Source organism: Bubalus kerabau, chromosome 9 (genome assembly GCF_029407905.1).
Source record: "Bubalus kerabau isolate K-KA32 ecotype Philippines breed swamp buffalo chromosome 9, PCC_UOA_SB_1v2, whole genome shotgun sequence".
In the NCBI taxonomy this organism is placed as follows: domain Eukaryota; kingdom Metazoa; phylum Chordata; class Mammalia; order Artiodactyla; family Bovidae; genus Bubalus; species Bubalus kerabau.
The window spans coordinates 17578304-17598436 of record NC_073632.1 but is presented as its reverse complement, the minus strand read 5'-3'; the positions used below and the strand labels follow the sequence as shown (position 1 = coordinate 17598436).

The 20133-nt window shown below is 39.7% G+C and overlaps 1 protein-coding gene across 2 annotated transcripts in view; it reads right to left on the bottom strand.

Annotated features, from left to right (window-relative positions):
* Window positions 1-1645: 1645 nt before the first annotated feature.
* SDHAF4 (succinate dehydrogenase complex assembly factor 4) overlaps window positions 1646-20133 on the bottom strand; it is a 39619-nt gene continuing 21131 nt past the window's right edge. For both annotated transcript variants that reach the window (XM_055534774.1, XM_055534775.1), the window contains exons 2-3: window positions 19720-19869; window positions 1646-1813 (exon numbers count right to left, since the gene is read on the bottom strand). In XM_055534774.1, coding sequence (XP_055390749.1) covers window positions 1704-1813; window positions 19720-19869 — 260 coding nt within the window. In that variant the 3' untranslated portion in view covers window positions 1646-1703. The remainder of the gene's footprint in view (window positions 1814-19719; window positions 19870-20133) is intronic.

Genomic DNA, 20133 nt, shown 5'->3' with positions numbered 1-20133 from the left:
TCCTTCATGAATGTTTGATGGACATAAAGACTATAAATGTGTTTATGCCACCAGATTTTACCTCTAATATATGATAACTATCCTGGAACATGCTACTGTTAATGGAGGTTAAGGAGTCTATTATTTTAATACACTTCGTTGCAACATATTTTACATTTGTTTTTGAAGTATATAATTGTCTTTTGTGTACCACATATGATGATTAGTGTGGAACTATATGGTACAAAATAATATTAATGAACTAATTGAACAGGATATTTCTGGAATGTTAAAAGTAGCAAAAATTCACTGGAGGTTGACTATATTATAGAATATTTTTAAAGAAATGTGGTTACTACTTCGCAGCAGACACAGTACCTGTAATTAGAAGAACAAATGCTGACTGAGAGAGATAACTGATATAAAGACTGAAAAACTAATCCCAGTGTGAAAAACTAATCCCAGTTACCACACTGGTTGGTTTGAAGTAGGATACCCTTTTTAAAAAGTTTATTTTTTTTTTCCAAAAAAAAAAAAAAAGCTTATTCTCTTAAATAAGCCTTCCTATAATCTTCTCAGATGATACTGCACTTATAACTCATATCATATAATCACCAGCCTACTGCATTCTACATGCTCAGCAAACCTTCCTTCCCAGCTTATTTAAATGTAGACTGGGGGCTGAAGGTCCAGTCCGGGTGGCTGAGTGAGGCCAGAGGAGAGCAGAGGACACGTTACAGGGGCTCAGCAGTTCCCATTCTTCCTTCAGTCCAGCTGTGTAAACTTGACTTGACTTTTCCCAACCCAGTTATCCAAAGGCCACAGGGCAGGAGCTTTTGAATGCTCACAACTGATTAAGCTGGCCCATTTCATCCCCGGTTTTTCTCATATTAGCCTGAACTTTATGTTTAACATAAACTACATTTCAGCTCAGTTCATTCATGCAAATAATCACTAATATCTAACAGTTTTTTATATGTTATATTCATTAAAAACAATTTCAACTCAAGTATTTCAAATGTCAGTTTTTAAATCCTTCCCCCCAGGGAGCCTAGAGACCTGGGAAAATACATTTATGATGTAAGGATCACTAACTCACTGAGAGGTATGTGCTGTGCTTTGCTCCAAGTGGTTCACATGTACTCACTCATTTAAGCTCAACTGTCCTACGAGGTGGAACTAGTATTATCTCCAATTGACGCATAAGGATTCCAAAGCACAGAGAAGTTAAATAACTTGCCCAAAGTTACATAAGCTAGTAAGCAGTAGAGTTGGGATTTGAACCCAAGTAATTGGCTCTAGAGTTAAAGATTTTCTATTGTTACTGTGGCCTTACCAAACTGTAATGCACTACTTAACTCACATTGAAAAAGTCACAATTATTTAGAACATGGCAACAAAATCATTTTTTTAAAGTTTTATTTACACTTGTATCTTATAAACAACTGATTAACTTAAATTGAAACATGGTGAAATGAAAGTTTGCAGCTCTAATCATCCCTTAAATACCCCAAAACATTTAAATTAAAATTAATGTGCTAATATAAAAATATTTCCTTTCCTAATTTATAGCAGCATATTTTCTTTCAAAGCTATCACATATATTTTAAAACACATTATAGAAATTAGGAGACTTAAATGATGTACAGAAAGACAATAATCAAAAAAAGTTAATTGAGATGTACACTATCAGAAAAAGATACTGTAGTTAAACAACATGTGGCTTAAAAATCAATACAGCGTCCTTTTCGTTCCCAATCTCCATATCGGGTAGGTTCTGGGCCTCTGGGTCCACCTTTTTCTTTTGTAACAGGATTAATATCATCAGGAAATTCTGAAGAAATAATAAGTTTAAAAAAAAGAAGTTAATGGATGTGGGAAAAGCATTATCATCAATTCTGCAGATGAGGGTGCTGAGCTGACAAGTTAACGAGGCTGGATGCTACTGATGAAGCTACTAATATGCAGTCCTTAAACACGCTCTAAACGTGCTTCTTCCCAGCATGAGAGATCACTTTAGGACACAATCTTCATATTCAATTAACTTTATTACTTCCATTAATGACTTAGAATTCTCAGACCCCTCTCAGGCTCTCATCTGGGGACTGGCTGGATTAGAACAGGAGGAAAGGGACAGAGAGAATACAGACTTCAAATCCACAGGGTTTGAAAGGCTGTGAAACAAGATTACTTTGAACATTACTTTCACTCAATGCCTTATTTTTTCTTATAAGTGAACTGGGGACAATCATACCTGCCTTGTTATCTCGAGAAATAAAAAAGTGCCAGGTACATAAGAATGCTCAATTGATTCTAGCTATGAGTATTAATTTTCCTCATCACACGGTTTTGGCTTCAGCAACTGGTTACCTGAAACTGCCATTTATGTGCATGTGCTTAGTCACTCAGCCATCTCTGACTCTGTGACCCCACGGACCACAGCCTAACAGGCTCCTCTGTCCATGGGATTCTCCAGGCAAGAATACTGGAGTGGGTTGCCATGCTCTCCTTCAGGGGATCTTCCCCACCCAGGGATCAAACCCAGGTCTCCTGCATGTGCCTAACAGCTGCTATTACTGTTAACAGTAGGTGTTCACAATAGGAATGTTCATTTTGAGTTCATGCTCAATTCTGAGGACTTTATACATATTAATTAATGCTCATAATAATCCTTTGGGACAGGAACAATTATTATCTCCACTCTACAGATGACGAGCTCAAGGTTACACAGCTACTAAGTGGTGAAAGTGAGTTTCAATTCACACATTCTGGCTGCAGTCTTACTGTTGACACACACACTGTACTGACTGTACATGGGGAGAACAGGAGAGGAATCAGCCGCTAGAACCTCCCAGGTCTTTTTCCAAAGGTATTTACATAATGAATATTTATTTATTTGTGCTGGGTCTTAGCTGTGGCACACAGGATCTTCCCTGCATCACGGGGGATCTTTCATTGAGGCGCATGGACTCTAGTTGTGGCACATGGGCTCCAGAGTGTGAGAGCTTTGACAGTTGCCGCGTGTGGGCTCAGGAACTGAGGCTCAGAGACTCTGGAGCATGTAGGCTTCAGTAGTTGTGGAGTGCAGCGCAGTAATCGTGTCCTTGCACTGGCTTAAGCTGCCCTGTGGTATCTGGAATCTTCCCAGACCAGGGATGAAATTCCTGTCTCCTGCATTGGCAGGCAAATTCTTAACCACTGTACAACCAGGGAAGTCCTAAAGATAGTAGTCTATATCTCTTAATCCCATATCCCTATCTTGGCTTCCCCACTTCCCTCTCCCTAGTAGTAACCACTAGTTTACTTTCCTATACCTGTTAGTCTGTTACTGTTTTGCTATATACCCCGTTCTTATTTTTTAGGCTCCACATATAAGAGGTGAAAAGCAAGTATTTCTCTTTCTCTTTTTTCACTAAGCAGAATATTCTTGAGGTCCATTTCAAATAGCAGATTTCATTCTTTTAAATGGCTGTGTAATATTCCAGTGTGTGTGTGTGTGTGTGTGTGTGTGTGTACGTGTATACACCACATCTTCTTTACCCACTAATCTGTTGGTCATTTAGGTTGTTTCTGTATCTTGGCTATTGTAAATAATGCTATGAACACTGGGGTGCAATCTGTGCCTTCAAATTAGTGTTTTCATTTTCTTTGGATATATACACACTGGTGGAATCACTGGGTCATATAGTAGTTCTATTTTCAGTTTTTTGAGTTAACTCTATAATATTTTCCATACTGTATGAACCAATTTACATTCCCACCAACAGTGTATGAAAGTTTCCTTTTCTCCACACCCTCTCTAGTATTTATTATTTGATGACTTTTTGATGATGGTCATTCTGACCACTGTGAGCCAAAACCTCATTGTAGTTTTGATTTGCATTTCTCTAATAATTAGTGATGTTGAGCATTTTTTTCCATGTGCCTACTGGCCACCTCTATGTCTTCTTTGGAAAAATGTCTAACCCATATTCTGCCCATTTTTTGATTGGGTTTTTTTTTTTTTTTAATATGGAGTTCTATGAGCTGTTTATATATTTGGATATTAACCCTGTGTTGGTCAAATTGTTTGCAAGTATTTTCTCTTATTTCACAGGTTGTCTTTTCATTTTATCCATGGTTTCCTTCACTATCCAAAAGTTTTTAAGTTTAATTAGGTCCCATCTGTTTATTTCTGCTTTTCTCTCTTTTGCTTAGGAGACAGACTCAAAAAAATATTGCTACAATTTATGTCACAGAGTGTTATGTCTATGTTCTCTTTATGGTTTCAGGTCTTACATGTATATACTTAATCCACTGAGTATTTCTGTATGTAGTGTGAGGAAATGTTCCAATCTTTCTTATGAAGCTGTCCAGTTTTCCCAACACAACTTTCTTTTTCCATTGTATATTCTTGCCTCTTTGTTGTAGACTGATTGGCCATAGGTGCATGGGTTCACTTCTGGGCTCTCTATTCTGTTTCATTAGTTTATGTGTCTGTTTTTGTGCCAGTACTAGGCTGTTTTCATTACTGTGGTTTTGTAGTCCAGTCTGAAGTCTGGAAGCTTGATCTTTCCAGATCTGTTCTTCCTCTGGATTATTTTGGCAATTTGGGGGCCCTTTGTGGTTCTATATGAATGTTTGGATTATTTATTCTAGTTCTGTGAAAAATGGCATGGTTATTTTGATAGGGATTGCCTTTAATCTGCAGATTGCTCTGGGTAGTATGACCATTTTAACAGTATTAATTCTTTCAATTCAAGAGCACAGGATATCCTCCCACTTCTTCCATCATCTTCAATTTCCTTCATCACTGTCTCAGTTTTCAGAGCATATGTTTTTCACCTTTAAGTTTATTCCTAGGTGTTTTATTCTTTTTGATGTGATTTTAAAGAAGTTTTTTTTTAAACTTCATGTTTATGATAGTTTGTGTAGATTTATTATGTGATAGTTTATTAGGTATACTTTATGATAGTTTATTAGTGTATGTAAAAGAAACATACTTCTGTATATTAATCATATTCTGTAACTTTACAGAATTTATTAGTTCTAGTAGTTTCTGGATTGAGACTTTAGGGTTTCTTATGTACAGTATCATACATCTGCAAATAGTGACACTTTTACTTCTTTCTTTCACACTTGCATACATATTTATCTTCCTTGTTCTACTGCTGTGGCTAGAACTTCCAATATGATGCTAAAGAGGTGGCAAGAGTGGGCATCCCTGTCTTGTTCCTGAATTAAAAGAAAGGCTTTCAGCTTTTACTGTTGAATATGATGTTAGCTTTGAATTTGTCATAAGTGGCCTTTATCATGTTGAGATATGTTCCCTCTATATACCCACTTAGATGAAGAGTTTTATAATGAATGATAATTTTCTTCAAAGGTTTTTCTGAATCTATTGAGATAATCAGGTGGTTTTCATCCTTTCTTTTGTTAATGTACTCTATTACATTAATTGATTTGTAAATACTGAACAATCCTTGTGTCTCTGAAATAAATTCAAATTGATCATTGTATATAATCCTTTTATCTTTGGATTCAGTTTGCTAATATTTTGTTGAGGATTTTACAATCTATTTATGAAAGATTCTGACCTGTAACTTTCTTTTGTTGTAGTGTCTCTGTGTGGTTTTGATACCAGGGTCATTACTGGTGGTCTTGCAGAATGAATTTGAGAGTGTTGTGACATTTTCACTTTTTTGGAATACTTTGAGAAGGTTAGGTGTTAGCTGTTATTTACACGTTTGGTAGAATTCTCCTTTGAAACTGGCCAGTCCTAGATTTTTGTTTGCTGGGAGTTTTAAAATTACAGATTCAATTTCAATACTAATGACTGGTCTGTCCAAGTTGTGTTAAGTCTTCTTGTTTCAGTCTTGACAGGTTGTATGTTTCTAGAAATTTATTTCTTCTACGTTATCCAATTCGTTGGCATATAACTATTTGTGATTCTTTTGTATTTCTGTGATTTTCATTGTTATTTCTCCTTTCATTTATTTGGGTCTTCTTTTTTTCTTGGTGATCCTGACTAAACTTTACCAGTTTTGTTCATTTTGCCAAAGAGCCAGCTCTTGGTTTCACTGATCTTTTCTACTGTTATTGTTGCTCTCTATTTATTTCCCTCTAAAGCCTTTGACTGTGTGGATCACAATAAACTGTGGAAAATTTGGAAGGAGATGGGAATACCAGACCACCTGACCTGCCTCTTGAGAAACCTATATGCAGGTCAGGAAACAACAGTTAGAATCGGACAAGGAACAACACACTGGTTCCAAATCGGAAAAGGAGTATGTCAAGGCTGTATATTGTCACCCTGCTTATTTAACTTCTATGCAGAGTACATCATGAGAAACGCTGGGATGGAAGAAGCACAAGCTGGAATCAAGATTGCCGGGAGAAATATCAATAACCTCAGATATGCAGATGACATCACCCTTATGGCAGAAAGTGAAGAGGAACTAAAAAGCCTCTTGATCAAAGTAAAAGAGGAGAGTGAAAAAGTTGGCTTAAAGCTCAACATTCAGAAGATGAAGATCATGGATCTGGTCCCATCACTTCATGGGAAATAGATGGGGAAACAGTGGAAACAGTGTCAGACTTTGTTTTTCTGGGCTCCAAAATCACGGCAGATGGTGATTGCAGCCATGAAATTAAAAGATGCTTAACTCCTTGGAAGGAAAGTTATGACCAACCTAGATAGCATATTAAAAAGCAGAGACATTACTTTGCCAACAAAGGTCCATCTAGTCAAAGCTATGTTTTTTCCAGTAGTCATGTATGGATGTGAGAGTTGGACTGTGAAGAAAGCTGAGTGCTGAAGAATTGATGCTTTTGAACTGTGGTGTTGGAGAAGACTCTTGAGAGTCCCTTGGACTGCAAGGAGATCCAACCAGTCCATCCTAAAGGAGATCAGTCCTGGGTGTTCTTTGGGAAGGAATGATGGTAAAGCTGAAACTCCAGTACTTTGGCTACGTGATGGGAAGAGTTGACTCATTGGAAAAGACTCTGATGCTGGGAGGGATTGAGGGCAGGAGGAAAAGGGGACGACAGAGGATGAGATGGCTGGATGGCATCACCGACTTGATGGACGTGAGTCTGAGTGAACTCCGGGAGTTGGTGATGGAGAGGGAGGCCTGGAGTGCTGCAATTCATGGGGTCGCAAAGAGTCGGACACAACTGAGTGACTGAACTGAACTGAACTAAACTGACTCTTTACTTAGAGGGAAACAATCTTTACTTACCAGGACTGCGGGCAGGAGCACGCTGGCTGCGACGGACCTTGCAGAAGCGTGGCCGAGAGGAGCTACCCCAAGTCCGAGGTCGGGGCGGTGGGTGAGTGCCAGGCTGCGACTGCACAGGAGCAGCGGAGAGGAGCTACCCAACGTCCATCCAAGATCAGGGGCGACGGCTGGGAGGAGCTACCCAATGCCCGAGGCCAGGGGCAGAGGCCAAGAGGAGCAGCCCCACATCCAAGGAGTGGTGGCTGTGTGGGCGCAGGAGGGCCGAGAGGAATTACTCCACATTCAAGGTCAGGAGGGGCAGCGGTGAGGAGTTACCACTGGTACAAGGTAAGGAGCAGCGGCTGCGCTTTGCTGGAGCAGCCATGAAGAGATATCCCATGTCCAAGGTAAGAGAAACCCAAGTAAGACAGTAGGTGTTGTGAGAGGGCATCAGAGGGCAAAGACACTGAAACCATAACCACAGAAAACTAGCCAATCTGGTCACATGGACCACAGCCTTTTCTAACTCAATGAAACTAAGCCATGCCCTGTGGGGCCACCCAAGACAGGCGGGGCATGGTGGAGAGGTCTAACAGAATGTGGTCCACTGGAGAAGGGAATGGCAAACCACTTCAGTATTCTTGCCTTGAGAACCCCATGAACAGTATGAAAAGGCAAAATGATAGGATACTGAAAGAGGAACTCCCCAGGTCGGTAGATGCCCAATACACTAGTGGAGATCACTGGAGGAATAACTCCAGAAAGAATGAAGGGATGGAGCCAAAGCAAAAACAATACCCAGTTGTGGATGTAACTGGTGATGGAAGCAAGGTCCGATGCTGTAAAGAGCAATATTGCATAGGAACATGTAATGTTAGGTCCATGAATCAAGGCAAATTGGAAGTGGTGAAACAGGAGATGACAAGGGTGAACGTCGACATTCTAGGAATCAGTGAACTAAAATGGACTGGAATGGGTGACTTTAACTCAGATGATCATTATATCTACTACTGCGGGGAGGAATCCCTTAGAAGAAATGGAGTAGCCATCATGGTCAACAACGAGTCTGAAATGCAGTGCTTGGATGCAATCTCAAAAACGACAGAATGATCTCTGTTCGTTTCCAAGGCAAACCATTCAATATCACAGTAATCCAAGTCTATGCCCCAACCAGTAACACTGAAGAAGCTGAAGTTGAAAGGTTCTATGAAGACCTACAAGACCTTTTAGAACTAACACCCAAAAAAGATGTCCTTTTCATTATAGGGGACTGGAATGCAAAAGTAGGAAGTCAAGAAACACCTGGAGTAACAGGCAAATTTGGCCTTAGAATATGGAAGAAGCAGGGCAAAGGCTAATAGAGTTTTGCTAAGAAAATGCACTGGTCATAACAAACACCCTCTTCCAACAACACAAGAGAAGACTCTACACATGGACATCACCAGATGGTCAACACTGAAATCAGACTGATTATATTCTTTGCAGCCAAAGATGGAGAAGCTCTACACAGTCAGCAAAAACAAGGCCAGGAGCTGACTGTGGCTCAGATCATGAACTCCTTATTGCCAAATTCAGACTGAAATTGAAGAAACTAGGGAAAACCACTAGACCATTCAGGTATGACCTAAATCAAATCCCTTATGACTATACAGTAGAAGTGAGAAATAGATTTAAGGGACTAGACCTGATAGAGTGCCTGATGAACTATGGACGGAGGTTCGTGACATTGTACAGGAGACAGGGATCAAGACCATCCCAATGGAAAAGAAATGCAAAAAAGCAAAATGGCTGTCTGGGGAGGCCTTACAAATAGCTGTGAAAAGAAGAGAAGCGAAAAGCAAAGGAGAAAAGGAAAGATATAAGCATCTGAATGCAGAGCTCCTAAGAATAGCAAGACCAGATAAGAAAGCCTTCCTCAGCGATCAATGCAAAGAAATAGAGGAAAACAACAGAATGGGAAAGACTAGAGATCTCTTCAAGAAAATCAGAGATACCAAGGGAACATTTCATGCAAAGATGGGCTCAATAAAGGACAGAAATGGTATGGACCTAACAGAAGCAGAAGATATTAAGAAGAGGTGGCAGGAATACACAGAAGAACTGTACAAAAAAGAGCTTCATGACCCAGATAATCACGATGGTGTGATCACTCACCTAGAGCCAGACATCCTGGAATGTGAAGTCAAGTGGGCCTTAGAAAGCATCACTATGAACAAAGTTAGTGGAAGTGATGGAATTCCAGTGGAGCTATTTCAAATCCTAAAAGATGATGCTGTGAAAGTGCTGCACTCAATAACCAGCAAATTTGGAAAACTCAGCAGTGGCCACAGGACTGGAAAAGGTCAGTTTTCATTCCAATCCCAAAGAAAGGCAATGCCAAAGAATGCTCAAACTACCACACAATTGCACTCATCTCACATGCTAGTAAAATAATGCTCAAAATTCTCCAAGCCACGGTTCAGCAATATGTGAACCGTGAACTTCCAGATGTTCAAGCTGGTTTTAGAAAAGGCAGAGGAACCAAAGACCAAATTGCCAACATCCCCTGATCATCAAAAAAGCAAGCGAGTTCCAGAAAAACATCTATTTCTGCTTTATTGACTATGCCAAAGCCTTTGACTGTGTAGATCTCAATAAAGTGTGGAAAATTCGGCAAGAGATGGGAATACCAGAACACCTGACCTGCCTCTTGAGAAACCTATATGCAGGTCAGGAAACAACAGTTAGAACTGGACATAGAAAAACAGACTGGTTCCAAATAGGAAAAGGAGTACATCAAGGCTGTATATTGTCACCCGGCTTATTTAACTTGTATGCAGAGTACATCATGAGAAATGCTGGACTGGAAGAAACACAAGCTGGAATCAAGATTGCCGGGAGAAATATAAATAACCTCAGATATGCAGATGACACCACCCTTATGGCAGAAAGTGAAGAGGAACTAAAAGCCTCTTGATCAAAGTGAAAGAGTAGAGTGAAAAAGTTGGCTTAAAGCTCAACATTCAGAAAACGAAGATCATGGCATCTGGTCCCATCACTTCATGGGAAATAGATGGGGAAACAGTGGAAACAGTTTCAGACTTTATTTTTTGGGGCTCCAAAATCACGGCAGATGGTGATTGCAGCTGTGAAATTAAGACACTTACTCCTTGGAAGGAAAGTTATGACCAACCTATATAGCATATTCAAAAACAGAGACATTACTTTGCCAACAAAGGTCCATCTAGTCAAGGCTACGGTTTTTACAGTAGTCATGTATGGATGTGAGAGTTGGACTGTGAAGAAAGCTGAGTGCTGAAGAATTGATGCTTTTGAACTGTGGTGTTGGAGAAGACTCTTGAGAGTCCCTTGGACTGCAAGGAGATCCAACCAGTCTATTCTAAAGGAGATCAGTCCTGGGTGTTTTTTGGAAGAAATGATGCTAAGGCTGAAACTCCAGTTCTTTGGCTACGTGATGGGAAGAGTTGACTCATTGGAAAAGACTCCGATGCTGGGAGGGATTGAGGGCAGGAGGAAAAGGGGATGACAGAGGATGAGATGTCTGGATGGTATCACTGACTCGATGGACGTGAGTCCGAGTGAACTCCGGGAGTTGGTAATGGAGAGGGAGGCCTGGCGTGCTGTGATTCATGGGGTCGCAAAGAGTCGGACACAACTGAGTGACTGAACTGAACTGAACGTTTACTTTCTCCCTATTGCTGACTTCGGGCTTTGTTTGTTCCTCTTTTCCTAATTCTTTTAGGTGGTAGGTTAGGTTGTTTTCTTCTTTCTTGAGGAATGCCTGTATTGCTATAAACTTCCTTCTTAGAACTGCTTCTGCTGTATCCCATAGATTTTGGAGTGTTGCATTTTCATTTTCTTTGGTTTTGAGGTATTTTCTCATTTCCTCTTTGATTTCTTCATTGACCTACTGGTTTTTTAATAGCATGCTGTTTAGTGTCTAAGTATTTGCTCCTTACCCATTTTTCTTTCTGTAATGAATTTTTAGTTTTGTACTGCTATGGTCAGAAAAAAATGTTAGATATAATTCCTATACTTTCATATTTGCTGGGACTTCTTTTATGGCCTAGCATGTGTTCTATCCTGGAGAATGTTTCATGTGCACTTGAACAGAGTGTATTCTTTTGTTTTTGTATGTAATGTCTTGTACATATCCATTAAGTCCAAGAGGTCTGTTGTATTATTTAAGACCAGTGTTTCCCTACTAATTTTCCATCTGGATGATTTGCCCATTAATGTAAATATGGTGTTAAAGTACCCTACTATTATTGTGTTATTATCAATTTCTCCCTTTTTGTCTGTTAATATTTGCTTTATATGTTTAGGTGTTCCTGTATCAGCAGTAAATATGTTAATGATAATATCCTCTTATTAAATTGACCCCTTTATCATTATTATAATGCCCTTCTTCATCTGCTGTTACAGTCTCTGTTTAAAGTCTACTTTATCTGAGTATTGCTACCCCTGCTTTCTTATCATTTTTATTTGCATGAAATAACTGTTTCAATTCTTTCACATTAAGTCTCTGTCTTTAGTTCTGAAGTGAGTCTCTTGTAGGCAGCATATAGAAGGATCTCATTTTTAATCAAATTAGCCACACTATGTCTTTAGATTATTTAGTCCTTTGACATTTAAAGTAATTATTGATAGGTATGAGGCTTCCCTGGTGGTTCAGTGGTAAAGAATCCATCCACCTGCTAATGCAGGAAATGCACGAGACGCAGGTTTGATCCCTGGGTCAGGGAGATCCCCTGGAGAAAGAAATCGCAATCCAGTTCAGTATTCTTGCCTGAAAAAAAAAATCCCATGAACAGAGGATCCTGATCCTGGTGGGCTACAGTCTATGGGGTCACAAAGAATTGGAGAAGATTGAGTGTGTGCACACTTACTTAAGTGGTGATCCTTAGTCCTGACTTTTATACATTTGCCTTTTATAGCAGGATTTCCCCTTCCCTATAATTTACTGCTTTTCCATTTAGAGAAGTCTCTTCAGCATTTCTTTTAGGGTAAATTTAGTAATGATGAATTCTGTTTTTGCTTATCTGAGATGCTCTTCATCACTCCTCTATTTTAATGATAATCTTGCTGGGAAGAGTATCATGGGTTATGGGTTTTCCCTTTTGGGATTTTGAATATATCTCCTGCTCCCTTCTGGTCTGTAAAGTTTCTGCAGAGAAATTAGGTGTAGATTTATAGGGATTCCCTTGTATATGATAATTTTTCCTTTGCATTCTTCAGAATTCTCTCTTCAACATTTGCCATTTTATTTATGGTATGTCTTGGAGAGCATTAGTTTGGATTCATCTTTTGGGGACTCTCTTCCAGTACCTGTTTTCTTCTTCAGACTGTGAAATTTTTCAGTCATAATTTCCTCAAATACATTTTTCATCTCCTCTTTCTCTCTTCTCCTTCTAACCCCCTCATATGTTATCCCAAAGATTTCCTGGATTGTTTTCATTTTTAAAAATTTGCCTTTCTTTTTGCTGTTCTGATTGGGTGATGTCCATTATTCTATCTTCCAGACCACATATGCATTCTTCTGTGTCACTTAGCCAGCTACTCACTCCTTTCAGTGTGTTTTTTTACTTCAGCTAAAGAATTCTTCATTTCTGATGGGAGTTTTTTTATATTCTCTAGTTCCTAATTAAAAATATTGCTATGCAGATATATTCTTTCCCCTAATTCAGTTAACATATTTGTTAACAAATGCTTTGAATTTTTTATTTAGTCATTTATTTATTCCACTAGTTTCTTTTCAGGGGTTTCCTACTGCTCTATTGAGAGAAATTTCTCTGCCTTTTAATTTTGCTTAACTTTCTCTATCTTGAGGAATTTAGATCAAACATTTTGTCCGAAGTGGTGCTCTTATGTGGGAGTGTCTCTATACAGACTGTGTGTGCTGAATGCCTTTGGTGGGAGAGCTGAATCTGACATGGATTCAGGTCACGTCTTTCCTCTGGCTGTGCGGATAGCTATCTCCTTGGCAGAAGGTGGGCCTGGTGGTGGAGGGGCTAGAGCTGGAGCCAGGTGTGGGATGGGACTCCCCTTGCCACAGCTAGGTGGCTGTCACTGCCCTATTGGTGGTGACGTATGACCCCAGGTTGCTGAAGCTGAAGCCCAAAAGTCAGGCATGAGCTGCTTCTGTTCCCTTTAAGTGTGTCTTTTCCTCTCTCCTTGCCCCAGAGTGGGAGGTGTTAAAGCAAATGGGGTCTGCCCAGGTTGTCAACTCGTGTCAGCCACGCTGGGACTGGATCACCTCTGTATCCTATGGCTGAATCTTCTTTCTGGCTGTGGCTGCCAGATTCAGGGCCACACCATGACATGGTATGAATGGGGCCAGAGAGTTGGCCTGTCTTGGGTTGGGGTACACACTGAGGCAGTCACAGGAAAGCTGGCAGCTGCTGGAGCAGACCTCTCTCTGTCCTGCCTCTGGGTTAAGCCTGCATGCACCCTCCTCATAAGCAGAGTCCAGGTATCCCACCGCTTTCCTGTTAGTCCCAGTCACCATGCAACCAGCCAAGGGGACTTGCTTCCACTGTGTAAGATGCCAGGACAGGAGCACCCAATCTGTGGTTCTCACAGCTCAGTCCCTAGAGTATGTCTCCATCATGTACCCTCCCATTTCCTGTGAGTCCTCTCCCAAGGGCATGGGTCCTGAGTTGATCACTTTTCTTACCTTCCAACCCAATTATATGTGGATTTTTCTTACAGCCTTGATTATACCAGTCTTTCTGCCAGTTTCCAGTGAAAACTGTTCCATATGTAGTTGTATTTTTGATGTGTTCGTGAGGGAAGTTCAGCTCCATGTCCTTTTACTCCATCATCTCAATCAACCTCCCTGAAGTATGTCTCTTTAGAAAACTAAATCATCACCCAAATCCTGCAGTCCCTCTCTAAGCAAAAGAAAGGAGATACAGAATTTACCTTGAAAATTTTAAAATATTCATTTATTTTAAAATTCTATCTCCACTGTAAATAAACTGTCCTTCCCCCTCATTATTCTGTTTTCTAAAAGAACTCCTCGCTTTGACTTCCTTTGAAAGCCTCTCAAGTGGAAGCTTTTTCTCTCCTGTATCTCTGGGACTCACTGGTGCCTTAGTGCAGCCTGGGCTGACGTAACAAAATACCAGAACCTGGGTGGTTTAAAGAAACAGAAATTAATTTTCTTACAGTTCTGGAGGCTGGGTGTCCAAAATCAACTCCAAATCATGTTCTGAGTCTCATTCTAGATGAAAGCAATAGATTTTTAACTCATCTCTGTTTTCTAACTCTCATGGCTCCAGCCTAACCTGCACAGAAAGCTGAATTAGTATTTCAAAAACAGAATACCACCCCCAGTCATATTAAATAAAAGAAGGCAGACACAAAAGACTATCTGGCTAAAATTCTAAAAAAAAGAAGGCAAAACTAGTGATAGAGATCAAAGGTTTCCAGGGGGATGTGAGAATGGGACTGAGTATAAACAGGCATAGGAGTCTTTGAGGGGTGGAACTGTGTTATTCTTTGTGTTGTTTACACGACTGTAATCATGCTAATATTTAATGAACTGTTTCACTTAAATGGGTAAATATTATTATATGCAGATTATACTTTAAGATGATTAAAACAATCTCCATCCAGTAACATTCAGTGTATTCCTTACTGTCCACTGCAAAAAGCCCATTTACTTCAAGTCCTCTCAGATCTGAACCGAATCTACTTTTCCAGCTTTATTTTCCATTAATCCACTATACAGTTTATGCACTGGCTACTTCTTTCATGTGTCATGTTCCCAGTCCTTTCTTTCTGAGCATTCCTTTTTCTCTTTATTGGAAACATTCCCCCACAACTCCCATCTACTTATCACAGTTTCACTGTTCCTTTAAACCTCAGCTCAAATGTTCTCTCTTTTGTCTACTTCTCTCTGACCTTTTTCTGTGTATCTTTCATGTCGGTTACCACAAAGTGTCCTGTTCACAGTAATCTACATATTTCATTTTCCTTTCCTTATTCACCTTTGCATCAGACAGGGCGGCTAGCCATAAAGTATGTACTAGAGGCTGTGAGACTAGATTAGAAAGAAGACAACAAGGAAGAAGACAGACTTGTCAGGAGACCTAAAGAACTAGAGACAGCCAGAATTAGGCTTTATTAATAAGATGGATTCCTTGGACTCCAAGGAGATAAAACCAGTCAGTCCTAAAAGAAAACAACCCTGAATATTCACTGGAAAGACTGATGCTGAAGCTGAAGCTCCAATACTTCAGCCACCCAATGAGAAAGTCGACTCACTGGAAAAGACACTGATGGTGGGAAAGACTGAAGGCACAAGGAGAAGGGTGGCAGAGGATGAGATGGTTAGATAGTATCACGGACTCGATGGACATGAAACTGAGCAAACTCTGGGAGATAGTGAAGGACAGGAATGTCTGGCATGCTGCAGTCCATGGGGTCGCAAAGACTTGGACATGACTTGGGGATTGAATGACTATAGAATGGAAAAGAGGAGGTGAATTTAAGAGATGTTAAGAAAGTAGAACCAAAAAGACTTGGTTAGGGATTGGATCCAGGCCACAGGAAGAGGCAGGAGTGAAGGATTATCCCCAGATTTCAGGGTTGGTGACTGAGTTGATGGGGTATAATGGGAATCCAGAAGGAAAAGGACTGGAGCAGGACTGGTGGAAGGGAACACTGAGAAGAGGATGAGTTCAGTTTTAGATGTATTAATTTGAAATATATCTGGAATATGCAAACAAAGACGTTGCAATTGTAGGTGGAGCAGCTCAGGAGGGAGGTGTGACTAAAGGTATAAATGTATAATCATCATCAACACACATGATACTTCAGATAATCTCAGGAAGATATGAGCTCTTCTAGGAATGTTTAGAGGGCTCAGGACAAAGATCTGGCAAATACATACATTTGGGAGTTGAGCAGATACAGAGGAGTTTAAAAAAGAGACCAGGAAGAAATGTTTAAAGAAGTAGAATGAGAAACTAAAGACAGCATAACCAAAACCAAAACAGAAGATTTTCGTAAGTAGTAGTTGTTATTGTCAAAGGTTGTAGACAGTTCAGATAAAATGAAGACTGCAAAGCATCTGCTGGATTTGGTAATGTATTTTCAACATAAACTTCAGTAACTCAAAAATTAAGATGAATGTCTAGCAATGTCAGACAGATGATTAACTGTTGAAATACGCTTTCTTCTTTGTATCTAATATATATTTAACCATTTATAAGGGTACAATTTAGTGACATTAAATATTCACAATGCTGTATAACCATAACACTATGGTCCAAACTTTTCATCATTCCCAGTATAATCTATGTACCCTTCTTCCTGGTCTCTTTTTTAAACTCCTCTGTATCTGCTCAACTCCCAAATGTATGTATTTGCCAGATCTTTGTCCTGAGCCCTCTAAACATTCCTAGAAGAGCTCATATCTTCCTGAGATTATCTGAAGTATCATGTGTGTTGATGATGATTATACATTTATACCTTTAGTCACACCTCCCTCCTGAGCTGCTCCACCTACAATTGCAACGTCTTTGTTTGCATAAATAAACTTTCTATTCCCCCTTCCCTCTAAACCTTGATGACTTCTAATCTACCTTCTGAATTTATGAATTTGCATACTCTGGGTACCTAGTATAGGTGATATCATATAATATCTGTCCTTCTGTGTCTGTCTTGTTTCACTAAGCATAATGTTTCAAGGTCCACCCATGTTGTGGCATATATCAAAATGCCGTTCCTTTTTGGGACTCAACAGTACTTCACTACGTGTACAGAACACACTTTGTTCATCTATTCATTGATGGACGTCTAAGTTGTTTCTATCTTTTGGCTATTGTGAATATAGCATGGATGTGCGGATATCTGTTTAAGTCTCTGTTTTTAATTATTTTGGATTTATATCTAGGAGTAAAATTGCAAGGTCACATGGTAGTTCTGTATTTTACGTTTTGGGAAGTTGCAAAACTGTTTTCCGTATCAGTTGTATCATTTTACATTCCTACCAGAAACGTGTGGTTCCAATTTCTCCACACTGTCACCATCAGTTATTATTTTCCAGTTTTTCTTAAACTACAGAGATGGTGTGAAATGGTGTGTCCCCGTGGTTTTGATTTGTATTTCCTTAATGATTAGTGACGTTGAGCATCTTTTCAAACCTATGTCAGTCATCTGTGTATCTTCTTTGAAGAATGTCTGTTCGAGTTGTTTGCCCATTTTTGAATTGGGTTGTTTTTGTTGTTGAGTTGTAATTTTTTTGTATTCTGGATATGAATTCTTTTCAGATATATGATTTACAAATATTTTCCCCCATTCCATAGGTTATTTTTTTCACTTTCTTGATAATGTTCTTGGATAAACAAAATTTCTTAATTTTAATGATGTCTTATTCATGTATTTTGTTTGTTGGTTGTGCTTTTGTTGTCACATGCACGAAATCATTGTCAAATCCAAGGACATAAAGATTTTCTCCAATTTTCTAAGAGTTTTACAGTTTTGCCTCTTAAGTTTAGGCCTTTAATATACTTACAGTTAGTTTTTGAATATGGTATAAGGTAAGGATTTCATTCTTTTGCATGTGGATATCCAGTTTTCCAAGTACCGCTTATTGAAAAGACTGTTCTTTTCCCCACTGAATGGTCTCAGCACACTTGTCAAGAATTACTTAAGCATATATGTGAGGGTCTATTTCTGAGACTGCTGCTTTTGTGTGAGACACTGTAAGGAAATCGTTCCTCTCAGATTTTTGTGCTTAGGTAAAACCTTCAACGGAGAAGGCAATGGCACCCCACTCCAGTACTCTTGCCTGGAAAATCCCATGGACAGAGGAGCCTGGAAGGCTGCAGTCCATGAGGTCGCTAGGAGTTGGACATGACTGAGTGACTTCACTTTCACTTTTCACTTTCATGCATTGGAGAAGGAAATGGCAACCCACTGCAGTGTTATTGTCTGGAGAATCCCAGGGATGGGGGAGTCTGGTGGGCTGCCATCTATGGGGTCGCACAGAGTCGGACACGACTGAAACGACTTAGCAGCAAAACCTTCAAAGAAGTTTCTGAAGGTTTAGAAGTCTCCATCATCTTGGCTGGTTGATCTGCTTATTAGACTGTGCTTGGTATAGTGACATAACTGAAATATTTCATGAGTGAGCAAAACCCCAAAGTTTTACATTCTAGAAAGAATTCTAGACACAGGTCCCTGTATCCTCCATTGGTATATTCTCACCTAGGATGATTCACTATATAGATGGGTTACCACTCATGAAACTGGAAAAATCACACAAGCAGGGCAACCTTGCCAAAGTTAAAAAGTGGCATGTTTACATTTATGCTGTATGAAATACTACTTTTTGAATAGCTAATATTTGCACATTTTCCACAATTCAAAGGTACAAAAGGGTACAGCATGAAAAGAAAGCAGTACTTTAAAAAAAACCAGAGGTTTAAGACATGAGCCAAAATTTGTACATACTGAATACAAAATAATGTTTGGTCTATCATCCTTCCTCTCTAGCTGCTGCTGCTGCTGCTAAGTCGCATCAGTAGTGTCTGACTCTGTGCGACCGCACAGACGGCAGCCCACCAGGCTCCCCCATCCCTGGGATTCTCCAGGCAAGAACACTGGAGTGGGTTGCCATTTCCTTCTCCAATGCATGAAAGTGAAAAGTGAAAGCGAAGTCGCTCAGTCGTGTCCAACCCTCAGTGACCCCATGGACTGCAGCCTTCCAGGCTCCTCCGTCCATGGGATTTTCTAGGCAAGAGTACTGGAGTGGGGTGCCATTGCCTTCTCCGTTCCTCTCCAGAAAACCTCTTTATTCTACAAACTTCCACTTCTTTCCCCAAATCACATGGTTACAGTGAGAACAACCTCTTTCACCTGTGACCCAGGCCCCTGGCCACTGGTTGACTTAGCTGTGGACACCAGATGCAAGCTGGGCCAGTGAGCTTTCTTCTTAAGAAATTTGAAATGAAGACTAAGAAACTGTATTCTCAGTTTGGTTATTCTCTTGAACTGAGTAGCTGCTGGGAGCAGTTACCTTCTGCCCAGTGTACTCAGAAGGGAGTATGGAGACAGAAAACAGCTTAGTACCGACCAGAGACAGAGAAGGAGGGAAACTATCTGGTTTCCACAGTGCTTCGTCCTGAGGTCCCAGTTTTCCTTCAACGGCCAGCAGCACTACTGCCCTTGAGCCTAACCTGTTCCCTGCACCTTACTAACAACACACCCTACCTTCTGTTAAGGCTGTTTAAATAGGTTTCCGTTATTTGCATCAAAGTAGATCTTAATTCACATAGTTTTTCATGTGAATAATGGAATTGAATACATGAGCAAACATATTCCATCACTGTCAAGGGCCTGTAAAACTCTTTTTAAAACCCATACATATTGATGGTCAATACAGCAATTTTATTCATTGCTGAAATATTCTTTATTACTGCTAATGAAGAATTATAAACAATAATATGTGTCTTTAATTTTTTTCTCAGTAACAGAAACACTTTCTTTGAGACCTCAAAAATTAAGAGAGGAGTTTAACTATACTCACTTGTCAGTGGTTCCTTCTCTAAATTGGAATCTTCTGGCGCATCAAAACGACCTTCTGGTAACTTTGGCTTCTTAAGAGGTTGTTTGCTAGGTTCAGGTTTTCCTCCTTGAGAACTTATTTTCCTCAAAGAATTACACAGAAGGGGTGATCCTGGCAGAGGGAAGACAGTGAAAAAACAGAAGCTGTTCATTTATTCTACTCCAAAATTTAATACTTTTAATTACTTGTTTTAACCTTATACATTCACATTTATCAAAATTTAAAAGTACAAAAGGAAATGTAGTGACAATTCTTCCTTTTGCCCCTATCTTTCAGACAGCCAGTTCCCTTCTTTGGAGGCAACCGATGCTATCAATTTGAAAAGAAGAGCTGTGAAATAAGCTAAAATTGTAAAAACATATATAAAATAATGAT